Source organism: Ailuropoda melanoleuca, chromosome 12 (assembly GCF_002007445.2).
Source record: "Ailuropoda melanoleuca isolate Jingjing chromosome 12, ASM200744v2, whole genome shotgun sequence".
Lineage (NCBI taxonomy): Eukaryota > Metazoa > Chordata > Mammalia > Carnivora > Ursidae > Ailuropoda > Ailuropoda melanoleuca.
The window spans coordinates 67,569,903-67,588,547 of record NC_048229.1 but is presented as its reverse complement, the minus strand read 5'-3'; the positions used below and the strand labels follow the sequence as shown (position 1 = coordinate 67,588,547).

The following is an 18,645-nucleotide window of genomic DNA, read 5'->3' as shown; positions in this document are numbered from 1 at the left end:
GGCACTTCCTTCTGGACCTCGAGATCTATAATTATCTAAACTGTACACAACCTTTGGTGCAGGCTAAGGAAAGTTCTGTACTTGTTCTGTACCATCACAGACACTTTTTAGAAATGACCTCAGCTCTTGTCTCCTCCTTGGTTTGGCAGACATACAAACTGGTCATTTTGCCCTGCTTTGACCACTATCAACTTGAGCTCTCATCTCACCTTAATTCTGGATTTTTCTCAGTGGGTCTTATCCTACCTTGGCTCTGGGGAATAAATAAGATGGATCATCTCTTCTCTCAAACAAGAGTTCCTTGGTGCTATAGACCTTAATATTAGAGCTATTTCTATGAACATGTTCCTAAATGAAGGTGACTGCTGTCTAGAATAGAACTTTTAAAGTTTAACAAACTGCAGTCTGCTGCGAAAAGTAGCCAATACCTAGCCTAAATACTGCATCTCTTTAGAAAATGCCAGTTAGGTGGAAAGGCTCTACTTCTGAGTTTGGAAAAGGTAAGCTAGGTTTAAGTGGACTTCAGGACCAGAGATGATCTTTGTTAGGGTTGTGGGAATGGATCCAGTAGGTCAGCATCGGTTCTTTCTTTAATGTCATAGTTAACGCCTCATCAACCTGTAAAGGCCCAAACAAGGGATCTCTGGGCCACCTAAACTGAGGAGCACCCTCCCTTCAGAAGACAATCCGCCAGAAGTCCCTGCCTAAAATTTCCAGCTAGGTCTCTCCTAGATCACTTCATTTGCTAGAATGAAACGGAGAGAAAAGCAGAAAAAGGCCAGTAAAGATAAAATTAATTTATTTGCCCTCACAACTCCGTGGGTTTGCCCCCACAGTCCTATAAGCATGCCCTGCAACAGTGGGCTGGGAGTCCAGTTCTCTGGAGTGCCTACTCCCTCGTCCAGAGCTGCCTGAGGCTGGCTCCCTGCTGACCCCATCATCCTGCTCCCACATGCAAGAGGTGCTTAGGTCCACCTGCAACAAACCCAGGCCTTCCTCTGGCAGTAAGGACAGGGCCCTGTGGGTGGCTGTAACACGGATCCCTGTGGAACTGGATGAGTGGGAGGGCAGGCGGGTTCAGTGCAGAGAGCCACTGTTCTGCTCTTCAAAGGCCATCTTGCCCAGGAGCTGGCTGTCCAACTCCACCCCACTCACAGGTAGCTGGAAGAAGTTCATTTCGGCTGCTAAGGCTGCCATAGCAGAAGGGTCCTGGCCAAACTGAGCTCGCAACATCATGTCCATTTTCTCCAGCCTCCTCTTGAGCCGCTTGGCTTCCCGCTCCCGGATGAGCCGGGCCTGCCTCTTCTCGGGGGTTTCATTGGCCCGCTTCAGCCTCATCGCCTCCCGATCCCGCTGCAGCCGGCGTGCCCGCTGCTCATCTGTCTCCTGCATGCGCTGCAGGCGCTTGGCTTCACGGTCCCTCATGCGCCTTACTTCCCGCTCCTCCGGGGTCTCATTGTCCCGCCGACTTTTCTTGGCCGTGCGCTCTCGTTCCAGCCGCTGCAGCCGTACTTCCAACGGCTCATTCTGTCGGCGTAGGGCCCACTTGCGAACACTGGGGGTCTGTGCTTCCAGTAGCTTACGGTAGGCAGCACAGTTGTTGCACACAAGCAGAATTCCAGCAGGGTACACGGGAGGGCTAAAGGCAATGTCCTTCCCCTCAGCACTGGAGGGACCCTCACTATGGGCTGGGGGTAGGGATTCCATATTAAGTACTTCAGGGAGTTTCTCGCTGGAATATAAAAATTGGGGGTGGTTAGTGTCTCCTAGCAAGGCTCAGGTATCCAGCTCTGACTCTTGTCCTACCAGGCCAGTTGCTCCAAGTTCACCACTAGGGGTCAGACTTGAGTACTTGGGAACCTCTTCTACCACCCCCACCCCACACCTTCTCTGGGCTATGGTGTCTACCAAGTTTTAAAGCCCTCCTGGAGTTAGAGACTGAGCCAACTGCCAGATATCCCCCACAAATGTGCAGTTTTCAGTCCAGCTGGCTGATGGTGTTTGTAAGAGCTGTGCAAGGCAGTCCTACTGTGGAAATGGCAGTCCTTCTGGAGGTGGAGGCCACCTTTAGAGGAGTCCACTGGCTCAACCCCTCCTGCCCTGGCCGACTCTGCATTGTACCCTAGGCAAATTTAACTAGGACACAATTCACACAGTTCCAGTCTCCCGGGGACACAGTATAGACTATGTCCTCACACATCAGGGGCCTCTCAGCACCCTGTAACTTCTCCAAGCTTTATCATGGATGTTATTGGACTTCCCCCACCCACTTTTTTGTAGTTGAAAATATTATTCTAATAGGGGAAAGAAATGAGAATTCATTTCCCTTTGGGGATATCTAATGGAACGGGCATATTTACTAGCTTCATTACCTGTATTTCCAAAGAGTCAGTTGCCCTCGCATTACCTATTTCTAGCCTTTCTTTTGATTTGGGAAAGCAGAACCCACACCGAGTAATTTGTTCCCAGGGCACGAGGGTTCGGTGACCAGCTAACCTGTTAAATGTGGCATGGCTGGTAAAACGGGCTCCACACACAGCACAGTTAGACCTCTGGTCCTCCGAGTGGATTAGGAGGTGACGACCCAATGACCCTGGGGAGCTTAGGGCCCGGCCACAGACAGGACACATGTAGCTCTTGGCGCTCACCACTGCTGCAGTGTGCTGTAAAACAGAGCCTTAATCTGTCAACTCATGCTACCTTTAAGATAATTTACACCCACTTAGAAACTGCTTTCTGGGAAATGTCCCCTTTCCTTAGTCTCAGAACAAGGGATTTTCAACTATTCTCCCCGTTTAGCACCTGGAAAAGTAAGAGTCTCTTGTGTTAACAGGCCTTCAGAAGGGCCAGGCCATTCAGATTATTGTTCAGATTTCATTAGTTTGAGTTTTGACTATATTCTGGAACATGTGGCTGGATTGGTAAACAATAGGGCTCCAGAGCCAGAGCCCTCTTCAAAACCTGCAAAGAATTCATGCTTGGGATAATTTCTATCTGTTGCCTCACACTGTGCAGGTACAGGTGCATATTAAGGGAGCAATGAAGGCTAAGTGTAGAAGCTGGCTAGGAAGACTGGTATCCAAAAGCATTTTGCCCTGCCTTTTCTTTAATCTTTTAAAAACAATCTTCTAAAGAAAGCCCTCCCTTCATGAACCAACTATCTTTATGGTAAAACCAAGGCTGCCATGTGTGCTAATACCTTTCTAATACAGATCACAAGGCACAGGTGCTCTGCGACTGGATCAGGGAAAAAAAGCACAAAAAGCTTGTGTTCTTCTGATCCCCTCATTTATACTTTCTCTAGTATTACAGAAACATTTATGTTAATTCATTTTTTTCTTCTTTAAAACAAGACCTCATTATAAACAGATGTTAGTTTCTATGTCACTATTTAAAATATGCACTGGGGTACCTGGGTGGCTCAGTGGATTAAGGGTCCGACTCATGATTTCTGCTCAGGTCATGATCTCAGGGTTGTGAGATCCAACCCTGCACCCCGCACTGGGCTCCATGCTGGGTGTGGAGGCTGCTTAGGATTCTCTCTCTCCCTCTGCCCCTGCCCCACCCCCTCTCAAACAAACAAACAAACATGCATTAAGTAATTTGGAAAAAAATAATACTTAATTTTCATAGTGTGTCTGTCTGGGAACGCAGAACGGGTTTACCCAACATATCCCACTTATTCTTTAAAACATTCTAGGGACTGGAGTGGAGTCTTACTGGAAGCAACAACCCAAGGTTCCCCTGGGAGCTGGAGGCAAGGGCTAAACGAGCTGCTGGCACTCATGTTCCAGAGCGCGTGGCTCCCCAGCCCATACCTGGTACACATGAGCAATCAGCTGCTCCCGACTCCCACAGTCTAGCTGGCAGAGGGGACACTGGCAGAGTCCAAGTAAGGGGTCCGAATTCAAGTTCCCCGTGACCTGCAATTCAACAAGTAGGCAATTCATTAAGACTGTTTACCACTCTTTGCCCTGCCCCTACTTCTTTTAACAGGGTATCCTGTTAAAAGGAACACAACCTGATATCACATGTTTTTCTTAGGTTCCCATTATGGACTGAAGGGAAAAGTAATAGGGAAAGGGAATCACATTTGCTCCTGTCTTCATTTTCTCCCAGGCTTTCTGCCCTGAGGACACAGGGCTGCCCCAGGATTGCTGATTTATGCCCACCCCCCAGTAAACTCTGCAGAGAGAAGATTAGCTTCCCTCCTGCTCTGCTTCTTGCAGGAATCCTCAGGAAACAATTTAGAGAAAAGATGGCACCTCAGGTAACACTCGGACTTATATTTGCAAGCATATTCAAGAGTACGCTTCAGGAAGTCGGCTGATAGTCTTGCAAAAGTGGATATTCTGTCTGGAAAGAAGTGGGGAAGCTGTACCTGGGTTAGTGATATATGGATGGATAGGAAAGCTGGTGTGATGAGAGTTGTGTGTGAGGTTTGGGTAAATGGAGCTGTGAAGGAAGAAGGACTTCACATGAAGGCCCAGGAGCCCATCAGAGGCAAGACCGTTACTGTGGATCAAGCGCATCAGGGCCGAGTAGAAGGGTGCAAGGGGGGGTCCTGGACTCGGGAGCTGTTGTCACTTGCCTCATGCTCTGCCACTTCATTCCCGCCAACAGGCTGTTCCGTATTTTCTAACTCTTTTTCCACTTTGACCACCCCTCCATCTTCCTCTGATGTGTGGGAAGAGACTTCATCTTGCGTGGTCTCCTCTTCATCACCCTCGCTGTCACCTGGAACATACAATTTGGTCACTTGTTCTGATTTTTCCATGAATACATCTTGAATTGCTTTCCACAGAGTTTGTAGCTATAATGGAAAACATTTTCAGGCCTTACATATCAATGTACAGTTTGTATAGATGGGTACAAATCATGTTGGTGGAAGAGCTATAGCTATTGTTTATAATGCCATTTACATGAAAGAGAAAATCTGAGGCAAAATTGCATTAGACAATAGTTATTGGGCTCTGTACATTATCATAAAAATAATTCTTCTTACACGATTCCCAAATATCTCATACGTGAAATCACACCTCCCACGCACCTCACACCATGCTCATTCCCACAACACACCACTCTGACTTACCCACACTTCTCACTGATTTTATTACTTACTTTTCTCCATAACCCCCTGCACAATTTTTCCAATGGTATCACACGTACTATTCTATTCTGAGTCCCACTAATCTTTTCTCTCCCAACAAACCCTAAGGCACACTTAGAGAAAAACCAAGTGTTTTTTCTCTCTCTTCTCAAGAAAGGAGGCAGTAGTAAATTAGCTAAAAATGATGTCACCTTATAGGGAAAGGTTTGTTCAACCCAGCAGAAAAGAGGAGAGCAACCAACCTTTGGCCATTTGTTGTGCTACCTGACTCAGGGTGTTCTTACTCTGCTAGTACCTCAGAATTCTAGGCCAAATAAATCCATTGTTTGTGTTGGTTCTCTGGATTATCTGACAGATAACTGACTGCATTAAGTGAAGGGAACAGGCCATTCTTTAGGATGAAATATAATTTCTTGTGACCAAGAATTGAGTTTGTTTTGATTTAGGGGGTAGGACATGGCTGGGGGGGGTGTCTGCCTGTGGCTGGGGGATCTGCAAGGTTTTTGTGGACTGATGTTTTCCCCTATTACTTATAAAATAGGGGGGGGGAAAGATTTTTTAAAAACCATGATAAAAAAGGGAATTTGTTCTGAAAAGGAAAAAAAGAAGTGCTAGTACCTTGAAGATCACAAGAGGAAGCCAAACCTAGGGAAGCTGTGAGACTCCAGCCCCATCCCAACCACATTTAGATCCTGGATTCCCGGGCCTGACTGTGAGCAAGAGAAATACAAGGTAGACTTTCACCTGTGAGACTCAGCTTTCCTAGCTAACAGTGCTTCTTGTCTTCTCTCTACTATCCTTTGTGTAATTTTGAAATCCACCAGTTTCTGGGCAAAACTGATTACATTCCCTTTCTTCATAAGAAAATCTAAGCAAATCATCTGCTAGTAGTTACATGTGTCTCTATTAGACATTCTACTTGTTTCGTGGACTGGATTTGGGCCCTGGAAGGACCTATGGTATCTATGCCTTATTCCCTAGCTCAAAGTTTCATCTGAATTCATCTCAATAATGAAGGATTGGAACAGATTAAATCATACCATATTTTCTTACCAGCTTATCTGGAATATTTGTAAACTTAGTCTAAGACAACATTGTATCAAACACATTACATGACTGATCGAAAATCCAAACACATCTCTCTACTAAAATGATTTTTTAAAAATAAGTATGCCATCTAGAGGGATGATGCAGCTTTTCCAGAATGGAAACCTATTAGATTTTATAGATGTTGCCATTCCTATCCTGTTACTCAAACTGGCGGCTTCCAAGGGTTTTCTAGAAATCTTTGGGTTCATTTTTCTGTACCCGAGCAATTAGACACTAAATTATTATTTGTTTGTTGTTGCTAAATTATTAGCTTGAGTGGAAACTGTAGTGCCTAGAAGGCTACTGAACTCTTTCCCTCTGTTATTCTTCAACCTCAAATGTGGAGAAAAATAAAAAATGCCACTCTGAATTCACAGTAATACCAACCAATATCAGATGGATGTGATTAGTAAAGTAAGGAAATCATCCTAGGAAATAACACATCTCAAAATGTATTTGTGCAGGCAGGTCATAAGGTCAGCTAGTTACCTGCCACTGTCTTTTCCTACTCTTTCTAGAGATTTATTAGGACTTGGTGTGGGAACACCTTGACTTTAGCATTTTATTCCTTTCTTTAAATTCCATTTTTTTAATTGATTTTTTTAAAGTAATCTCTACACCCACTGTGGGTCTCAAACTCACGACTCCAAGATCAACAGCTGCCTGCTCTACCAAGTGAGCCAGCGAGGTGCTCTGACTTCAGCATTTTATATGATGCATAATCTCATTAGTAAGGAAATTCTCTTATATAACATTAAACCGGGGTCCTCAAGCAAAAATTTCATTAATGCCACTCTTACATTTTGTTAATAATAAGTAAATAGACTCTAGGAGACAGAGATTCTTTTCATTTGACCTAAGCCAGGGACAGGTTGAGTACTAATGATCCCTTGCCCAATCACAGTCATCACAAACCTCTCTGTGTATGGCACTGCACCAAGTACTGCAGTCCGTGAGTTAAAACATAATGCCAAACCTGTCCTCTCTCTGGATAAGCATATGCTCATACACCTTAGAACACCTCTGGGAACACTGAAGATCCACAAATCTCCTTCTTCATGTCTTCCTCCCAACCCCCATGCACAATCCCCAGAGCACACACACTCTTGATAATTCTTCTCCCATTGCCCTGAGTCATTACCAGAAGGTGCAGAACTCACTGCTACTGGAGTCCTGATCTCTTAGTTGTTGGATAGCTTGTCGCTGACTGCCAAGGTCTCCAGGAAAATCAGTTTTCATCATCGCCTGGCGGGCTTGTTCCTCTAGCCCAGCAAATACTTGATCCCCTGGTGGTCACAAGGAAAAATAGTCAGGCCACCAGCTGGGCAGCATATATCCCCAAGGAAGCTGGCTGGAAAGTCAGACCATTCAAAGGTAGGAGACAGGCAGGTACCCTGCGGTGGGGTCATCCATCTCTAAGTCAGCTTGCTGCCTCCTGGAGTTTCTGGGCGAGGCTACTCTTCCTGGGCAGTAAGCCAGATGCTCTAGAAAGCATCACTTGCTTAAATCCTCCTAATCTTGACTCCTTTCAAAAGGTAATCAATTGCTACTTTACAAATTGAACTTCAGAATCTCAATTCCGTTTGTAACCTTCCATCAGGATTGGTGAGAGAGGCAGAAGAGGCAAAGTGACAGGATGATAAAGAGAGGGCAACAAATCTGGGCACAATCTCTGATTCTTAGTGTACTAACATTATGGCCCTGACTCAGTGTCTACCTCTGACTATAAACAAGTGCTTCAAACAATCCTTCCAAATAACGATCTCTCTAATCTCACCTTCAGCCACCCTCCTTCCAAGACATGCTCTGGAAGTTCTTCCTTGACTCTACTTCTATGTCTATCAGAATGAACCACAAGCAAATCAACAACTGGTTGAATAATAGATTAACAGATAATTATATGAACTCATTTTAGCTAAGGAACAAACTTCCTGATGGGGGAATGGGATAGACCGGTGATGGGTAGTAAGGAGGGCACGTGTTGCATGGTGCACTGGGTGTTATACACAACTAATGAATCATCGAACTTTACATCGGAAACCGGGGATGTACTGTATGGTGACTAACATAACATAATAAAAAATCATTAAAAAAAAAAAAAGGAACAAACTTCCTGAAAGACACCAACTAATTTGCAACAAATAATATTGTTATCTAGTTTCCTTGGTCAATGTGGTGTGTTTTCTTTTTTCTTTTCTTTTCTTTTCTTGTATGGGATATCCAAAAGCCCTGGACCTGTCCCTGATTATGCATTTACTTTCGATGAACTCTGCCTAGGATCTGTGTAGTTACTGAAGAGTTAACTTTTAAGTGCCCTTTTATTTCCAAGAGGCCAGGCATAAGGAGAAAAGAGAATTGGGTTTCTCGAGGTTTCCATTATCTCAGTCAGAGTGGAAACTACAGTCCCCATTCTCCAGCCACCAAGAGAGAATAATAAAAAGCCCTAGTGAAATGTCTGACGAGAGGCCAGGCGCTTTCTTACTGGAGAGAAAGGAAAGTAAACAGGCTCGGGTTCCAAGACAGGATACAATGAGGTAGGAGAAATGGTCAGTTGACCTGTGCTATCAGTCTGTGGGCAATGAAAGAACTAATATGAAGTAGGCTTCATGTGATTCACTTAGACATTTGTTCAGCAAAAATTCAGTGAGCATCCATATGCTAAGTGTTAAACACTAATAATTACTATTTGGCATGTCCTAGGTTCCAGACTCTATGTTAAGTGCCTTATAGTTTCTATCTTAATTCTCTGCAAAACTCTATGTGGTAGGTATTCCTACCCGTATTTTACTCAAGAGAAAATTAAGGCTTATAGGAGAGCAAAGTATTCAAACCAGATCTGTACAGCTCTAATATCCGTATTTTAAACTGCTTTCAAGCAGAGCTGTAAGCAGGTGAGATGGTTCATCAGAGTGGTTTTGCTGAAAACAAACACTTGTCTCTGTGTGAGAAGAATGGCTCTGATCCTAGCAATGATGTTACCTTCGTACCATAAGAAACTGATGCTACACCTCAAATACCAAAGTAATGTTCTCAAGGCCAGTAAATGACAAAGGGAACATCATTTTGATGGTTCTGATACCGTGGTGAGTTACCACGCTGACTAATACTGGGGCTACTCTGATCAATACTGTGAGTGGGAGTAGAGGTGGTGAGGGTTCAAGTGAACCTTCTAGCCATACTGACCTCAGGTAAAAGAAAAATAAGCAGCTTTATTTAAGTCCATTTTCAAAATATCACAATCACAAACTGGATATAAATTACTGCGAGGGAAAGTAAACAGTGAATTCTGTTACAGCACCTCCTCATCCTTTTTGTAGAAAGAAAATGTTTTTCTTCATGGTGGTTGCACTGTAACCACAAGACCATGGCCAACTGGACTAGTTACTGAATTCTTCTGGGTAGATGCATGCTTTCGGACCTGGAAACCATGGGCAGCAATGGCACTAAGGGACACGTTATATACCCGTAGATAATTACCAAGGGGCAGACCATTCTCATCAGTGACATTCTCATCTCTAAGGAAACCTACTCAGAAACAAACTAGGTTTATAACATATGAAGAATACTTTTTTTTTCCCCTTACTAGGTAATTACCATTGGATTAGTAGAAGGGCATCTAAAAGGATAAGTACCTTTCAGGATCAACTAGTAATTCAGTTTAGACCCATCAACTTGAGCTCAATATTTTTGCCTGTTGATACTATCTAAATATTTAGGCCTTCACAGAACAGAGAAGAGTCTATCCCATACGACGTCCCTATCTAGGACTTTTGCTGGCAATCTCACTTAGGATAGTTGGAACAAATTAATTCTGTTATTCCTTTTTGGCAGTTTGGAAAGAAAAGCTGTGCTCTTATATTTGGTTCTATTCCCAACTTGGGAAAAAGGCTAAGGGAAACTTTATTCCTCAGGGCTGTTCCTACCTTAAATATCAATGTAAAGCAAAATATATAAACACCATTAAAAAAGTGATTTTGGCATATCTCATAGGAGAAGATACGTGAATGATCTTTCAGTAGTCACTGTTTACCTAAGCTCTAAATCCCACTGTCCAGAATTATCCTTTTATAAAAAGTTAGTGATACCTTTTACTATGATACTAAAAGTAGTGATAACCTTTTACATACCTAAAAGTGTGTCATAGTAACTCAAGTCAAATATGATCCATAGAGATACTGGTGCTTAAGAAGTGTTATATAACTGCCTTTTTTTATAATGCAGAATTATTATTTCCTTCTATCTTGAGACTATTGGAGTAGGTTAAAAAAACCTCACGTCTCCAGATATTAATGTAGGGCAACCATTTTATTTAATTTAACATGGGTATTTATTTGTCTATTAATAGTTGAGAACAAGTCATCTAAACTCTACAGTAAAAACCAAGGTGCTACTTTTTTTTTTTTTTAAAGATTTTATTTATTTATTTGACAGAGATAGAGAAGCCAGCGAGAGAGGGAACACAAGCAGGGGGAGTGGGAGAGGAAGAAGCAGGCTCATAGCGGAGGAGCCTGATGTGGGGCTCGATCCCAGAACGCCGGGATCACGCCCTGAGCCGAAGGCAGACGCTTAACCACTGTGCCACCCAGGCGCCCCATACTTTTTTTTTTTTTTTGGTATGAAATCAAGATGCTATTTGATTTGGCTAAGGTTTTTCAGACCAGACAAGAAGAAGGCCATCCAAGCAAGTTTGGAGAACAGATGAGAAGCCTAGGATGAAAGTTACTAGAAAGGCAAAGATTTTACAATTCTCCATATTGACCCCTTGATTCAATTAAATAAATGCAATTTCTGGCTGACTGAAATTAAGTAAAGCAAAGCAGCTGAAAAATTCTAAGAGAGCAGATGTCAAATTCAGAAAAAAATGAGCTAATCTTGGGAATGAGGAGCTTAGGATTCCATTCCAGCTGACAGTCTCTGTAACCCAAGGTGCTACCACATGCTGGGACCACAGCCATTTACCTCACAAGGATGCTGACAGGACGAATAGGGACAAAACAAGTTGTGCTTTTTGGAAGAGAAGGGACTTTAAAGGCTTTTTTCCCTACTCCTCTGTAAAAGGCGAGAAGCTTTTACTGAAGTTCAAAGTTTTTAGCCTTGTTTGTACTTTGTAATCTGAAAACAAAAGTGTCTTAAGAAAAACTTCTCCTTAAAAAAAAAGTTTTCCTTTTCTTAGTGGTTTGCTTGGCATAAACACACCAAATGAGTGTACAAGGGACTCTATTTTCAACCTCTCTAGAAACAGCTGACAGAAACTTGTACTCAGAAGGAGGTGAGATGAGGAAAGTCTAACAGCCCATCCATAGTTTCTCTGAGACTAACAATTCTGGGCTTTTATTCAGAAAGCTCTGTGTCAAATCTGTTAATGAACTGAGCAAACTACACGATTATGCCTGGATGATTCTGGGGACAGGAGAGATCATGACGGTAATTTAGATAGAGACAGTCCTGAGGAAAGCCGAGGAACTGCCAGTGCAGCCTGCCCGCTGGCTTCTAAAGTGGATCTGACAAATGCTGTCAGGTTACAGCAGTGGGATTCTTAATACATTCTTTTAGGCGGGCTTTGAGCTTCATGCCACACAATCTTCTTCCCAGAAGGCAGATGTAATGGAGCTCTGCCATTACTCTACTCAAGTGCCGACTGGCTTTAACACTTCAGCAAAGCCTGTGCGGACATTCTTGCCTCCCAGACCTTGAGTCCATTCCATTTACTTTAAATAGATGAGCAGCATTAAATTCAATACATTTGATTGGTTCCATTTCACTGCAAGGGGATAGGAGACTCAAGGGGCCAGAAGACTGAAATTACCTATTCCTACTTGCCATTATTGTCATGGGCGATGAGAAGAGGCCCTTTTGAAAACGGCAGGACCGGCTTCAGTCCCCAAACAGTCACTAAGTAGAAAGTCCTGAGACACCAGCAAATCTCAGTGTCTTTTCTTCTTTAGTTAGGCTTAGTCTATTACCTGAGAAGCCTCCACGGTTCCTTACCCAAATGCATCACTGAACACAGCCCCTCCCTGGGGGTCTGCTTTTTGGTTGCAGCTGAATACTTCTGTTCACAGCCCTCTTAATGGTCCCCACCACAGAGCCTGCACAGTCCCACCCACTCCACCACACTATGCTGTTCACTCGCTCTGGAAACTGTATTTCTGCCGCTGTGGATGTGTGATACTCTCTTCTCCGTGGCCTGTTTGTTCATCTGTAGTCTGACCCAATACCAGCTCATCCTGTGTTCAGCTATGGTAGGAAGAGAGTCAGCAGATGGATATAAGCTCTGTGGACACAGGCACAGACCATACAAGCCTTCACTGGATTCCCCTGGCCTTATCACAATCATGCCATCATCTCCACCAGCTACTCTCCTTAAATCTAACCAAATCTTTTTGGACAGGTGGCTTTTATAGGTAAATGCCCAACTCCTATGGCTGCCTTATTTGTGTACCCCTCATCTGTACTAAGAGTACCTTTTCCTGCCCTGCCCTCCCTTGTTGGGGTCTCATCTGTATCTTTTATTACTACTCATTTTCAACCAGAGAGAAGACTATCCTCCTGAGCCTCTGGGTTGGATTACCTGGGCTAGACAGATCTCTCTCGACAACCATCACACTCAGGCCCCCTACATTTCACCGTTTAAGCAGCAACTTCTAACCCCTTCCTCAACTACTCACTCACCTTTATATTAAGCAGACTTCCACACCCACCTATTCCAGAATATACTCCTAGAAGCATCAAACTTGTTCTCTTATAAAACCTTTCCAAGACTTGAGTTGAAGAATTAATCATATATGGAGGCTTGCCACCCTAATCTCATTAACAGTGTTGAAGTCTTCCTAATTCCTCTGTTCCTACTGTTTCTTCTCGCACTCTTGAAATTACCCAGTAAGTCAAGGTACATAGTACCTGGCATACAGTGTGTTTTTAATAAGTTTTAATCCTCTTATCTTAAACTCCTTGACTAATCTATTCTCTCATATGTAGAGTTCTTTCCTCAAGAAAAAACCTGTTATAATTATACCACTGAATTCTCTTCAGATGTTCCTGTACCTTGTGTAGTCAGTCCTCCATAATAATAGGGTACTATTTGGCTCTTTTTTTTTTAATTTTTATTTATTTATTTTTTTTAAAGATTTTATTTATTTATTCAACAGAGATAGAGACAGCCAGCGAGAGAGGGAACACAAGCAGGGGGAGTGGGAGAGGAAGAAGCAGGCTCATAGGAGAGGAGCCTGATGTGGGGCTCGATCCCACAACGCCAGGACCACGCCCTGAGCCAAAGGCAGACACTTAACCGCTGTGCCACCCAGGCGCCCCTATTTGGCTCTTTTTTAAACATTTCGGTGAGGATGCTTATCTGCCCAGATCGTAGGAAACTGGTTAATTCCATCAAATCTGCATACATATATTAATGTTAATTTAAAGAGACACTTCTGAACATCCTCTATAAGCAGTGCTAGACGTAGAGAGGAACAGCAGGAATATAAATGGGACATAGTCTCTACCCTCTAGAATTTTACAGTCTAATTGATGAAATAAAACATACATATAAAATTGTTGAGAAACAATGCAAGGCAATAATGCATACCTGGTTTTCCTGTTACTAGTCTTTCCCTCATGGGATACATCCCACACACTGCTTCATAGTCCTAAAACACTGCATTCTAAATGTCACTCCATTTACTCCGCTCAAAAACCTTCGGTACCTCCTTATAGTCCACAGCATAAAGTATGAACTTGGACTGGCCTTCAGGCCTCTACAACGTACAGTGAAACATCTGCAACCTCATCTTGTGTCCTGTGACACCTGAATAAATAAAACTTCTGCTTCATACAAAGTCTCCTTATCCCCTGAACATGTGCATTCCTTTTTTTTTTGTTTTAAGATTTTATTTATTTATTTATTTTTAGAGAGAGACAGAGAATACATGTCAAGTGGAGGGAAGGACAGAGGGAGAGAGAGAGAGAATTCCAAGCAGACTCCATGCTGAGCGTGAAGCCCAATGCAGAGCTCGATCTCACAATCCTGAGATCATGACCTAAGCCAAAATCAAGAGTCAGACACTCAATCAACTGAGCCACCCAGGTGCCCCTGTGCATTCCTTCTTGTATCTTTGCTCACATCATTTCCCCCACCTGATTTTCCCTCTTCCTTCTTCCTTTTTTAAAAATCCACTTCTTACCTTCTAAGGTCCAGTCAAGTTCACAGTCTAGGGCCTCTATCATGAAGCATTCCCTGCTACCTTAGTCCATGAAACTTGCTCCCTCCTATTAACTTCTGTAGTACACACAGTCTGCAGCACCCCTATATGGCACTCAGCATATACTATCTTGTGTTTTTATTTTTATTTTTTATTTTTTTTTATTTTTTTTAAAGATTTTATTTATTTATTTGACAGAGATAGAGACAGCCAGTGAGAGAGGGAACACAAGTAGGGGGAATGGGAGAGGAAGAAGCAGGCTCATAGCGGAGGAGCCTGATGTGGGACTCGATCCCATCACGCCAGGATCACGCCCTGGGCCGAAGGCAGACGCTTAACCGCTGTGCCACCCAGGCGCCCCTATCTTGTGTTTTTAGATATTACTTTATGTATCTGTGGCTACATGATAGCCTCATATATCTTTATGTTGTTTTATAGCCCTGGCATCTAGCACAGGCTTTGTACAGATATACTATAAACATCTGTTAATGTGAATACTAAGGATGAATCAAGTGCACCTACTAAAACAAGTTTCTAACACCTCCTCCAGCAACCAGACGCACTTTAAACCCACCCTGTTCAACCTCTTTAACCCTTTTTCCTTCACAAACTGAGGCTTTCACCTGAATTCAGATTACTCTTTCACTTCAACCCTCAATGTTCCCAGGTTCCAGAAGACAAAACCCAGTACTTACAGTGAACTTTATTTGGATTTGTCTGTTTCCGACGGGACATGTTTCCCTGATCCGAGAGCTCTGTCCTTTCCCAGTTTCACAACTGGATATGTTACTACCTCCTTGCAGGATGCTGACCTACGGTAGTAAGGATATTGTTAGCACTGCAGAAATTAGACAAAATTAAAGATAAAAAGACTTTAAAAAATAGTTGAGTATATAAAACTCACCAGTTATAAATAACTGAATTTTAAAAAGAAAGAAATGAATAGATCTCTAGCACAACATCAAGATCCCAAGAAGTTTAAGAGGGGACTCCTTCAAAGGATTTAGAGAATTCCACTCTAAATATATCTGTGGAATCCAGAATACTGTTAAGTGATCATGATCAAGGTCATAGAATAGAAAAAGTATAGAAAAAGAAGCAAAAAACTCAGGCGAACAGCTTTAGAAGCACTGCAGGCTCAAAAGGATAACCCCCGTGAACACAAAAAGCAGCAAAAGGAAGGAAAAGAGGGTGGCAGCTCACATGGTATACACCCACTGGAAGTCAAGCCCTGCAATCTGCACAAATGGGAGCCTCCAGGTGTTTTTTTCAAAAAGTTATCTTGTCTGGAGGTGACAAAGCATCACATCCCTGTGATACAGGAAATGTCTCAAAACTTTTAGGCACCTATAAATGAAATCAACATGGAAAATAGAGCCTCTATCTCGTGGGGTAGACACAGTGCTGGGCACTGAGGATGACAGGGCACTAAATGCAATCAGGCTTCCAATGTTGAAGATGAGCTCTCACCGGAAAAGCCATATGCCATCCACACTGTTGAGTGCTAATTCAACACCCCAGTGTGGAACATCAATCTGGCCCTGCTCACATGCTCTGGAGTGGCGATCAAAGTTAATAACTTTAGTGCCTCCTTTCAATCCAGCCTCTATGTAGCAAAGAGATCAGTGGGAAGAACAAAGAGAAAAGCTCCCCAAGTGAGAAGTGCGGCAGAGACCTGCATCTGCTTCCCTGAAATTGGAGGGAACAGATACGTAAGCCTGGAGGTTCCTGGTTAGTTTGTAAGAAAGACTTTCCCAGCAGTAAGTGTTGTTAGAGAGTCTGAAATGGATTAGTAGTGAAAACTGTGAAATCTTCTATGAAAGGCACAGTAAATAAATAAATAGACAGAGAGATTCTCTTTCCTACTAAGACAAGAATATAGACCTGTTAACTCTCTAAGTTTTCTTTCAGTTCCTGCCTTTTCAAATTGTACTTACACTGAATAAGCAAGTAGTTTAATGCTTTAAGAGGCATTGTGAGAGGCTACTGCTAACTATACTTTGCACTCCAGTTAGTGAAGACTCATCTCCTGTTATGCCAACTAACTCCTCTCGATGTAGCTAGAAAGGACCTCAGACCTGTAATCAGATCCTGCCTCCCCTTACCAAAAGAAGAAAGAAACCGCAAATGGCAAAGACAGGCCTCCACAGGAAGTGGCAAAGGAAGCAGCTCTCAGGCAGTCTTCTATCATATCTGCATATCAAACACAGTTCTTTTTCAGACCTTTAATTAAAAAACAACAACAGAAAAAACCCAAAAAACCCCAACTCCAAATGTATACAGTACAAATCAATTTTAACTAGTTAGACGGCAATATGCTGAGTGCTAATGGTATGTATTCTCTGTGCTAAGTTTTGTTTGCATAGGTCATTTCTTTCTAATCAAGTAGTTACTTTATTAATGGAAGCAGTGAAGGAATATTCACTTTGGGTCTTTTCCTTTAACTCTGTGGAATCACAAGGTAGAAAGTTGAATGAAATGCAGGATTTCTATAATTTTTTTCTAAAATTTGCAGAGCTACACCTCTCTATTATATAAGAAAAAAATGAAATACTAATGTTTAAATTTTCTCTTCATCAAGATTAGAAATTGAAACTGTGAGATAAAAGTAATGAAGATCCTTCTGAATGAAGACCAAATAACTTGAGAGAGACTCAATTCAGATCATCTTAGTGAGACAACAGTTCAATACTAAAGCTGTAAGTCAGAAACACAGATGAGTATCTGCATATTTAAATAGGCAGTGTCCACTGAATCTCACAATCCTCCTAGCGGCCGAATGGGGAACTGACCAGATGGTACCCAATGGGACTTCACACCTGAGGGATTAAGGGAAAAAACAAGCAAACACCCTTTTCTCCCTCAAAAAAAAAAAGAAAGCCTGTGGAGTCGTGGACTCTAGAAAATACATAAGAAAATACATACATACATAAACGGCAGTGTAAGTGCATTCTTGAACACATTAAGATCTCAGAGGTTAGACAACAGTTTTATAGGCAATAAAAGCTAAAATTCATAGACACATTGTCCTAAAAATCACTCATTCAGTTTTACTTTTAACACTGCCTCTGTTCCCAAGCCCGAATGTAAAACCAACAAAAAAATGTAAATGGAGAGCCGCCTGAACATCACCATCTGGAAGAAAAAACGGGACAGGAAGAAAGGTAAACGCTGAGATTCAGGTTTACAAGGGGTTCTATGTAAAAAGGAAGGAAGCTTTCTCTTTAAAACGAGGTTAATAGTCCTTTGGAGGGGGGCCAACATCTCCCCTTAACATTGTCCCTGCTCTCCCACAGGTGCTAGGTTGCAGCTTCCAGAACACACACCAGACTTGAGCATGAAAAAAACAGGTGAAATCCAATCTTTAAAAAAAGAGGGTGCACTCCCACCTCCAGCTCTGGTGCAGTTCCCACGAAGCAAAGTAAACTCGCCTGAATCCCAGTGATTGTATCTGCCACAAAGGAGAGGACAAGAAAGCTGGTCACGTAGCTGCCTCACTGACCCTGTTCCCACTTTCTTTGGTCTGGAGCATGTGTACAATCAGCCGAGATGGTCCCTTTGGCTTCTTCAAGCATGAGCACAGGTAGATTTCCAGGAATTATCGACAAAAGCCAGAGGTCTTCCCAGGCGGCTCAGACAAACCCTCAGACGACACAGTCTTCTCAGAAATCTAAATTTAGAAGCCGTTCTGCGAGACCGCGACGCGGAACTGACACCCGGGTCTGCACTCCCACGCCCATCCTCCCCCTCCCCCAGCTCCACCCCAGCCTGTCAGACGCCGGGGCCGTCCCGGCCATGCCCGGCCCTGCCCGACCTGGGCCCACTGCGGGAGGGCGGCGGCGCGGACGCCCCTCCCGCCGCCCGAGACCGCCAGCGGGACTGAAAGAGGAACGGCCGGTGGGGAGCCAGCCGAGTCCGGCCTCGTCTCGGGAACCCGGCGCTGGGGGAGCGTCGGCGCCTGGGCTGCCCCCGCCCCCCGGCCCAGCGAGCCGGAGCCCCCTCCCCAGACACAGACAGACAAAAGGACCGACAGCCGGCGAACAAGGGGGAGGGCGAGGAGCCCCTGCATCCTCAGCCTAGCCCCGGAGGGAAGGAGATGGGGGTCTTTTTACCCGGCGCCTCGGCGCTCCGCGGCGCTCCGCGTTGCTCCGCGTCCCTGGGTCCCGCCTCCGGACAGACGGACCGCCGGACAATGGGCCCCGGGCCGCAGCTCGGGCCGGCCGGGCCGGGGCTCTCCGGGACTGGGCCCCG

The 18,645-nt window shown here is 43.8% G+C and overlaps 1 protein-coding gene across 10 annotated transcripts; it reads right to left on the bottom strand.

Moving 5' to 3' along the window:
* Window positions 1-782: 782 nt before the first annotated feature.
* On the bottom strand, window positions 783-18,645 carry ZNF821 (zinc finger protein 821). Of its 10 annotated transcripts, none has more exons than XM_011227189.3 (9): window positions 18,507-18,645; window positions 17,784-17,845; window positions 16,500-16,587; window positions 15,090-15,206; window positions 7,360-7,485; window positions 4,592-4,737; window positions 3,819-3,923; window positions 2,497-2,663; window positions 783-1,732 (listed from the first exon to the last, which is right to left on the bottom strand). In XM_011227189.3, exons 4-9 carry the CDS (start codon window positions 15,127-15,129, stop codon window positions 1,078-1,080), a joined length of 1,239 nt encoding a protein of 412 aa, XP_011225491.1. In that variant the 5' UTR covers window positions 15,130-15,206; window positions 16,500-16,587; window positions 17,784-17,845; window positions 18,507-18,645; the 3' UTR covers window positions 783-1,077. The 10 variants fall into 10 exon arrangements, with proteins under 10 accessions (XP_011225491.1, XP_011225490.1, XP_019657078.1 ...); XM_011227188.3 differs by having other exon boundaries at window positions 17,784-18,064; window positions 18,507-18,644; XM_019801519.2 differs by lacking the exon at window positions 17,784-17,845 and adding an exon at window positions 17,897-18,064 and having other exon boundaries at window positions 18,507-18,644.